This window comes from Arachis ipaensis, chromosome B8 (genome assembly GCF_059453495.1).
Source record: "Arachis ipaensis isolate K30076 ecotype BB chromosome B8, ASM5945349v1, whole genome shotgun sequence".
Taxonomy (NCBI): Eukaryota; Viridiplantae; Streptophyta; class Magnoliopsida; order Fabales; family Fabaceae; genus Arachis; species Arachis ipaensis.
Genome location: NC_142443.1, coordinates 17,954,944 through 17,964,902, shown reverse-complemented (window position 1 = coordinate 17,964,902; position 9,959 = coordinate 17,954,944). Strand labels below are relative to the sequence as shown.

At 32.6% G+C, this 9,959-nt stretch overlaps 1 protein-coding gene across 1 annotated transcript; it reads right to left on the bottom strand.

The window, feature by feature from the left end:
- Window positions 1-6,389: 6,389 nt before the first annotated feature.
- Window positions 6,390-8,332, bottom strand: LOC107612627 (sister chromatid cohesion protein PDS5 homolog C-like). The gene is made up of 4 exons (XM_016314325.3): window positions 8,314-8,332; window positions 7,712-7,863; window positions 6,786-6,989; window positions 6,390-6,617 (listed from the first exon to the last, which is right to left on the bottom strand). Exons 1-4 carry the CDS (start codon window positions 8,330-8,332, stop codon window positions 6,390-6,392), a joined length of 603 nt encoding a protein of 200 aa, XP_016169811.1.
- Between the last annotated feature and the right edge of the window lie 1,627 nt (window positions 8,333-9,959).

Sequence of the window (9,959 nt, the reverse complement as noted above, 5' to 3'; positions counted from 1 at the left end):
AACTGTGAATACTGTATTTTGTCCGGCTAAACTATACTATTTTATAAAAACATAAATAAAAATAAATTAGTTGATAATTTAATTTATATTATTATACACTATGATTAAAAAAAGAAGCAGAAGAAGAAGTTTGGCTAATATAGTATAGGAAAGATGTTCACGTGTTCTGTTGTATGGACACGGAACATTTTGTTCCAAAAATTATAGGCGTAGAGATATAATTTAAAAAATTTGAACGGTTGCAGTTAAGGGATGTCTGTTGCGCTAGATAAGAAGGTAAATAGGCTCACGTTGAGCGTGCAACTGGTTCAGCCATTGTGCAGTGTATAGGAGTTTAAAGTTCCTTGTTTGCCAAAGCCGCTTGGAAGGAGGTTAGGTTTGAGGTTTTGAGCTACTGTTACTTAAAGCTGGCTCGTTGTTGAGAGTTGGATTCATGGATGGAGGCCTTATAGAAACAGTGTCTCGTCTTTCGCAAAGCTAGATTGAATTTTCTTTGTTTATTAGGCTTTATTTTATAAATTTTGGCTGGAGTGCTTCAACTTTTAAAATATAAATCACATTTCTGAAAAAAAAAATACAAATCACAATAAAATTCTGATTAAAAAAAATACTAAGAATAAAAAGTAAAAAATACATGACATTTTTGATACTTTGAAAACATGTATGGTCAAAAAATTGACATTCAAAAACGTTAATAAATAGAAATATCATAAATTAAAACAATATTTTTTATCTCCACCACAAATTTTTGTAATACAAACATCCAATAATCATTATTATTATTATTAAACAATTAAACATGGGGTTGTGCCTTTTCTGGAGGCACTGACAGTGTTTTCGACACTTTATTTAGTGTGTGCTATGTTTTAATTGTTATTTTTTTAAGTTAATTATTATTATTTGACTGTTTATGCTTCAAATATTTAACTTTGGTTGCAAAAACTTTTAACCTTATTACCTTTCACTTCAAAGCAAATAGACAGATGAGAATGTCTTAAAACTTCGTATTCTTGATGAAATAAAATAAACCCATTTTTTGCACTTGATTTGATTTTAAAATGTTAATGAATGGATTAAAGGCATGATAAAGCCAGCAAAGATAAATAAAATATACATACATAATTTTAAGAATATGAAGTTGATAAAATCATATAAGCATAGATTAGTATGTATGCATGCATTATTTGCCTAATTTTCTTTTTGTGTTTTGATTTATTTTTTAATTACTTTGATTATAACAACTAACTGCTGCTGATGGAGAATGTGAGCCAAGAAGAAAAATTATTATTGATTTATTTTATTATTTTTTTAGGTGAACATTTATTTTATTATTAACAATATGATAATAATTGTTCATGTTTTTTTTTTTTTTTTCGGAATGGTACAGGTTTTATGAATAGCTTCTCCTTCACTGGATTTGAATAAAATGTGGGAGGTCCATTTACTACACAATTCCGTTCACTTAATTTCTTTTAAGCAAGGTTCTAAAAACTAGACCGGTCATCAAACCATTCTAGTGACTGGTTTACTGGTTTATTGGTCCAACCGGTCTAACCGATGATTCAACCGAAAAAATCGTTTTAAAATAAAATAATAAATAAATTATAAACAATACATAAAATATCTGTTCCTATACTTTGCATTGTTCTGTTCTTGTATGATATGTGCCTTTTTCTTGGCTTGTGGATCAATGCCACTGTGTGTGAGATGATGTTGTCATCAGAATTGTTACAGGAACCATGATTGAAAATACTTCATCGCCCAATACCTACATACATACATAATGAATTGAATCAATAATATGCATGATGGGTATACGTGAATTAATTTATAAAAAGTTAAAACATGCATCATATAAATATACCTTTTGTTCCCAGCCAATGTTGAGTACTATAATTTCAATGAAGCCTTTAGTATGCATAAGCAGACCAAAAATTACACCTTCCATGACAGGTATTTGTTAGAAGAACCTTGTGACTGACTATCGTTAGCAGCCTCATTCGAAATAGGAGAATTGACGGGCAAGTTATTATTCACAAATGCACAGATGCATTGTTATCAGCAATTGCTTCTTGATTAATATTATTATCCATAACTAAAATTAATAAACAGATACGAAATTAAAAATAGCAGCACAATGAAAAATCAATTTCTTCATCAATAAGACCATATCTAAAATCTGCCTACAGCATTCAGCAACAAACAAACCAAAAGTCCAAAACAGAGTAACAAAAAAAGCTTCACCCAAAATATTTCAACAAAACCAGCATTCAGCATTCCAAAACCAGCAAAACCAGCAACTACAAAACACTAAAATCTACCTACAGCATTAAGCATTTAGCACATTATGAAACATTTCAAAACACAAATGTTCTATACAGTAAAAAACCAAATAAGACACACTAACAAGCTCTTCTCTTTTCCGTCAGGACAAAAACAAAAAAGAATGCTCAAATGACTTAAATTCGCGTCATGCTATTACAGTAATTCAAGTTATATATGCATTTTCCCATAATCATTTCCACAAATTCGTATGGTATCCACATGCAAAAAATTAACATCACAGTCACATGGAAATATAAACCACTTACCTCTATCATCGGAATTTAAATCCCAAGTAGCATTTCCATTGTTCGCATACTCTTCTTGTGCCACTGTTTATAGGGGCAGAAAAATGGCAAAATTAAATAAATAATGAATAAATAGCAAAATCGCATCAAACCGAAAAATAAATGAATAAACACCTGATACTATTATCTTCCCGTTTCTCGAGAGAGAGATTACGGTGCTGTTTGATTCGAATTTGCATGTGAAGTTTTTGGCCTCAATAGTGATCTTGCAGTTACCTGTGAAAAACATTAGCAAATTTGAACAAAAAAATTAGGAGCCATCGGCAACTAGTAAAACAGAGTAACAAACTAACAGAGCCATCAGTAAACTAACAGAGCAATCGAGCCATTGAGCAATTAGAAAACAGTCACACTAAAAATGGAACAAAAATTGAAGAAGAAGACCGAAGAAGAAGACCAAAGAACAACAATTTCAGAACTTCAAAGTTCAAACCAAGAAGAAGATCGAACAATCAGTGAAGATAAAGACGAGAAGCCATTAACCTGGGTTCCGTGCTGAGAAGCATGCGAAGATGAAGACGACGGCGCTGATGACCTGGGGATAGCGGCAGCGTTGTGGACCTGGGAACGGCGACGGTGAAAGGCTAGGATTTTCCTTGGCTTGAGAGTTCTCTAGGATTATGACGATTCACGAATGATTGGGGAAGAAGGGGATGGCTCACGAAGACTTGGGCCTGCTTCAGTTTTTTTTTCAAATAACAAAACGGTGTCGTTTTATTCGAACCGGCCAGTTACCGGTCCGGTCCAATCGATCGGTTCTCGGCCGATTCGACAGTTTTCAAACGGTTTTTTTTCCAGTAATTATTGGTAGCGGACCAGACTGCTTTTAGTGTCGGTTTTCGGTTGAACCGATTCGACCGGCCAGTCTGGTCCGATTTTCAGAACCATGCTTTTAAGTCATCAGCCAATAACATTCTTTACCTCAGTTGATCCCTTCAGACAACTACTACAAGGGTGGACATTCTCGACATTTAACACTAACTACAAGACAAAAGTACTATTGGCTACCTGATCGTACCATGAACATCGTGTTCACCGTTTTGTCAGGAGAACACGTGATAATTTTCCTATAGTACAATATCTCTGGAGACTAAGAACAAAGGTTCAAAATTTTTTATTAGACTTTAACAAACGTGCAAATCAAATCTACGGACAACATCTATCATAATAAATATTAATCAAAATAACACAAGAAAAAAATAACAAAATATAATGATAAGTGAAGAAAAGTGTCAATTGATAAAATATCCTCTGAATGAAGTCACAAAGCATCAATGCCCACTTCTTAATCTGTCAAACACTACAAGAAACGTCGTTAAAATCGACGGCCAAATCGACGGCTTAGCCGTTGATAATATTGAAATTCGACGGCAAAATAGACGGCGCAGTTGGTCGCTATAAAGCTTGTCGATTTTTCAAAATGCTAATAAAATCGACGGCTTTCATGGCCGTTGATAATAATTTAATAAAATCGACGTTTGTTCCGTCTGTAATATGGGTGTGAGAATTTTACATTCCTAATAAAATCGACAACATTGCTGTCGATATTATTATTTAAAATCGACGTCTTCTTTGTCGATAATTGATTCAATAAAATCGACAGCCTTTGTGTCGATATTTAACTCAATAAAATCAACAACACTTTTGTCTATAATATGTTTAATAAAATCGATGACAACGCCGTCGATATTTGATTGAATAAAATCGACACAGTTACCGTCAATTTAATTGTTTAGATTTGTCTATTTTAACTTTTAAAAGTGACAACTTTACCGTCGATTTTAATAGTTATATGTTTTAATTTTTCTTTTTCTATTTGAAAAATAGTAAACCGTTAATACAAAAAAACTTTTAAATATATAAATAAAATTTATACAGAATATTAGATAACAAGACAAATAAACTTTTAAATATAAAAATAAAAATATATATAGGCACATCAACACTAAAAACAATACATAAAAGTCTTCTAAAAACTTGAATATAAAAACACTTGTTCACTCAACAATTTTTTATAAACAATTAATCAGGTCGGGTTCATAGTAATTAGAGTACTAGACCTCAGATAAATGAATACTAGTATTTCCATTGGAATAAACTGGCCAAAGATTAATTTTTTATGCAGGCATTACATAACCAGCCTAGAATGTTCATGTTACATTTTTAACATAATAATTTCATTTTAGAGCATGTTGACACCATATCTAAAAATATTATGTACAAGCTAATTACATTCTAGTGTATTCAAGACATAAAATTAGGCAAAATCTGAACAAGTGGATCAAGATTTGGACACTTTTCATTCACCTTTAGCGCATCATGAACCTACAGAGAGTAGAACTGAAATTGTGAAGCTATGCAATTATTATAGAAGCAACAAAAGTAAGATCAGGGATATTAGTACTAGCTCAATGCTTAACAGGATGTTGTTTCGAGCCTTTGCGATTGCAGCTAACCTCAGATACGCATCAATATAGTCTGGAAACTGAAATAGAAAAAAGAAAAAAATAAAAATAAAATAAAGAATTCATTAGAGATCAATAATGGAAAGCTGGAAACCATATTGAATGTGCAAAGAATAATAAAAGATGGTGGCCAAGATACAACAATGTAGGCAATGATTGTAATAGAAGCCCTACTGCTGAAAGCAGTACAACTTCTTCAACTAAACTAAGGTGTTCTATTCATTATTGTCATGAAGCAATGTCCAACTGTTAACAGTCAATACAAACAGAACATGTTTGATGCAATGCCTTATAACAAGATCAGTGCTCAGACCATGCTTAAAAAATAATTCTTAAGAATGTGGTGTGTTCAATACCAAAAAAAGGCTGAAAGCATTGCTAGCTATTCTATTATATAATCACTAAAAATATTTTTTTTAAAAGTAATACACACACCCCAGTGACTATCCACAAGAACTAATCATATCCAAAAGCAAAATTTTAAAAGAACTAGTTCTAGTGATTGGAGATTTGCACGGGATTTCAGCGAAGATGCAGTGCCAGCTATTTCTTTATGTGCCTATCTCAGCTCAACAGTCCAATTCATCACATCCTCTGTAATACCCATCTGTAGTCTTGTAAGGACACTATAGAGTTGCTGGGACACTGCTCCAATACCTTCTCCATAGGATACCCTACAGTAGTTTAATAATGTCAATCATCGGTTCCAATTTATTTTCCTAGATACCTACCTAATAAGCATTTAGCTAGCTAAATTGCATAGCCAATCACTAGAATGTTTTAACAAAGTTTGTGGTGCAATATTTTGTTAAAGATGAATGGAGGATGAGGGTGTGAATGATGGCAAATTGCTTCCTTATTACCAAAATATTTTGTTTTGCTTTTCCATCCTAACTTAATTTATTAATTAATGCACGGCATAAAAGTTGTTTGATGTAAATCACAAGAGATACCTGTTGCCAAGATAAGTAACACTGCCTACAGGTGACACAACCACAGCTGTCCCTGTGCAGAAGACCTTATCAGCATCTAGCAATTCATCCACAGAGACTAGTCGCTCCTCCACTTGCACATATTCCATAATTGGGAAACGAAGAATGAATTTACTTTGTTTGGACTAATATAAATAAAAACAAGAAACCAAGTATATCAAAGTCTAGAAACAAAAATTCAGACCATGACCTTGTGAATTAATACCAATCATTACATTTTGCAAAAGAAGGGGGTGGGGGACCAAATATCATTCATTCTGATTAGTATGACAAATAATATTCCAACAATCAATCTCCCACTCTTATTTAGGCCTTTTGGCATCAATATGTCTAGACAGAACCCTTGTAAGGTGCTTTTCTAGCTCATCATCCAAACTCTTGAGATCAATCTTATTAGCTCTAAACAACATATCTTTGCTGCTTAGGTTCCAACTACGCTTCATCCTTAAATTCAACGCCTTAGCTTCTTCCAATGCCCCATTTGGTGTCCCAATATCCCCACTTTCCAAATGCATCTTGGAGACCTCAATCTGGAAAGCAAATAAAAAATTAGCACCAAAATTGTTCAGACAAATTGAAAAGGACGGTATGAAATCAAGAGAAACAGAGGCACAAGGAGCTGCATGTAAGCAAGTAAATCAATAGAGAGTTGTTTGAATGAAAAATGACAATTACATTAGACTAAAATCAATCAGTACCTTCATCTGTTCATCGTCGTAAGGGGTATCCGGGGCTGTAATTCTTGTAATCTCAGCAATGCAAGATGTAACCGAAATCTTAACATCCTCATCTGTGTGCCTTAGAAGTTCATCAGAAATCAATGCTTTCATGGAAGGTACAAGTGCTTCCTGAATTGGCTCACTTGGTAATTGATTGACTGTTGATAGTACCAGGTCCAGATTCTGAAAGTTACAAAGCCAAAAACCAATAATGAAATCAGTTTACATGGCAACGGAACACTTTTTGTGATAGTGTTGTCTAAATTTGTTCTGAACTTGGGAAAAAATCATTGTGATCAATGACTATATTCCGAATTCGCATCATTACTCGAATCCACTTGGTTTTTTCAACTAGCATAAATTAAACCTTTGCTATTAAGCATCTACATTTCGGTGCATAGCGAGTCATTTGAAATCTCAAAGGTCAAACATTGAACCTCCAAAGGAGTTTTCCAAGATGGAAGTTTCCCTTTATTCATAATGAGAAAAAAATGCAAAAAATAATTTTGGAAGAAGAAAACACCCACTTTGGGTTAACCCATTACAGATTAACCCCATCAAATCCTAAGGGCAAATGCTAGTTAAATAAAAACCAATCATACTAATGATGATTTTCAATTTCTTTTGTAAACTATCAAGAATTTGCATGTACTAATCCTTTGGATGTTAGAACTCCCAAACACACACTCACACACAAAATGTTCAAATTGTGAGCAAGACATAGATAATTACAACAAAAATAAGAACTCACACCAGAAACTAAAATTCCAATCAACAAGTAATCATTCAGCTGAACAAGGAATCCATGATCAATTAAGAAAACAAAATAAAACTCATGACACAAAAATCAACCAGAAACAGAAACATATATAAATATTTCAAGAAAAGGGAAGAGAAGACATTACATCAAGCACTTCAGGAAGCTCATCAACAGGAACATTGCATCTGAGAAGCTTCCTCTCAACATGTTTAAGGTTCTTCACAGTATCACTCTCACCCAGATTTTCAGTCTCATTAGTGGATGCCATTCTCTTTGTGATCACAAAACACAAAGCCACTGAAAAATAGTAACTGGGATGGTCAAATTTATAGCCCTAAGCTATCAAATCAAATTAACACAGCTCAGGGGTTTGTAGCAAAGTGTTTGACATGCATCAATACACTTCATTGAATACAGATCCATCAATACACTTCATTGAACCCCACTGTTAAAAATATTAAGCACAAATAGAACATAGATCCATCAATACACTTTATTGAACAGAGATAAAAATAGTTAAATCATCTAACTTAGTTGATCATTCACTGAAATTAAAAACAAGAGAAATCCAAAATGACATAAAGGTAGAAGCTTACTTCAAAATGACATAAAAAATTGCACTTATATAAGATATATAGGAAAAGTCATAAGTATGCCCAAAAGAAAAAATGAAAAAACATAATCATTACATTGCCAGGATGAAATAAGCATGCAAAAATAAAATATATGAAAGAAGCAAGGACAAACCAGTTGTTTTCCTGCTCATAGTAGCATATACAAACAATTTTGGCTCCACTTTTCCCTGCGAACTTGTTTTCTGCTAGCACAGAACTTAGACACATATTAGCTATTAAAATAAAATAGAACAAAAAAAAACATGACCAGGATTTAACTATCGTTAGTTTATGGCAACAAATTAGTCATTGTAAAATCTTGCAATAAATCTAATAAGTGCAAACAACTAGTCAACCCGTTCAGAATGTAGGCAATGAAATAGAGAGATCTGAGTCCTACACAAAATGCAAAAAGCAACAACACCTATATTTAGTTTATGCTACAAAATACTTGAAGTGAATCTGAGAAATTAGGGATTGAAGAAATTAGATACTAGGTTCTTCTGTGCTTTTTAAGTTGCTTCAGGATCCAAATTAGATTAATGATTAGTACCAAATCAATCTTTAAAGACCTATTCTGTAGTAATGTTGAGCAAATCTTTTATCCAAAAAATTGATGAAAGATCAATGAAGAACAAAGAAGAGAGAGTAAGTGAGTAACTAATTTTGATTGAGCAGCAACAACAACGGTGCAAAGAGACGAAGCGATGGCAGCAGCGGTGCAACGGCAGCAGCGGAGTGACGGCAGCAGCGATGCGACGGAAGCAGCGGAGTGACTGCAGTGATGGAGAAGGAGGGTTGAAGAATGCGAGGTGAATTCAGGGGTAAAATAAGGGTGGATGAAAATTGAAATGGTGAATTTGGGGAAATGAAGGAAACGCGGGGAGTGAGTGGAGGGAGATTTATTTTATTGATAAAAATCGACATCATACCCGTCGATTTTAATTTGAAAAAAAACGACGTTCTAGACGTCGATTTTATACATTAAATCTGTACCATTCATTTAATTTTAAAAAGTGATCAAGACCGTTTAAATTTATCGACGACAAAATATGTCGATATTTTAAATAATAAAATAGACGCTATGTTCGTCGATTTTAAAATAAACGTATTTTCCACCCACGCTCCATCGACAATGTGTCGATAATAGGAGAATGGTTGATGGATTACCAAAAAAATCAACAACTTTGCTGTCGATTTTAATATTTTTATTTTAATTATATTTTTTAATAATATCGACAGCAGGCCGTCGAAAAATATCGACGGAAGAGATAAAATACTCTTTTTCTTATAGTGAAAAAAAATTCAAATAAATAAAAAAATGAACTGAAAGGTATGAAAAGTCAAACGCCTTTCATGCTCTATAAATTTTGGAGAAACATCACAAACAAAGGGGGAATTTTTTTTTTAAAAAAAAATATTGCAATTTGCAATAAAATATTTTTTGAACAAAATATCAGGCAAAAGACAATTTGAGGAAGAGGAGGTAGTCTTAAAAGATATATTAATAAGCATGTTAGAGGAAGCTGGATCCTCTAAATTTTAGATTTTTATTTTAGAATATAAATGTTCAGTTTGGGTAACAGTTTAATTAAGCTTCTTTTAAAAAAATAGTTTAAATAATAAATAATTATATTAAAAATAACTTTTAAATAAGTTATTTTGTATTTGGATTTTTAGTTCTAAAAATACTTATTTTATAAAAATGTGATAAAAAATAGTAATATTATGAGAAAAGTCATTTTTTTAACTTCTTTATAAACTCCTAAATAGCTTTTC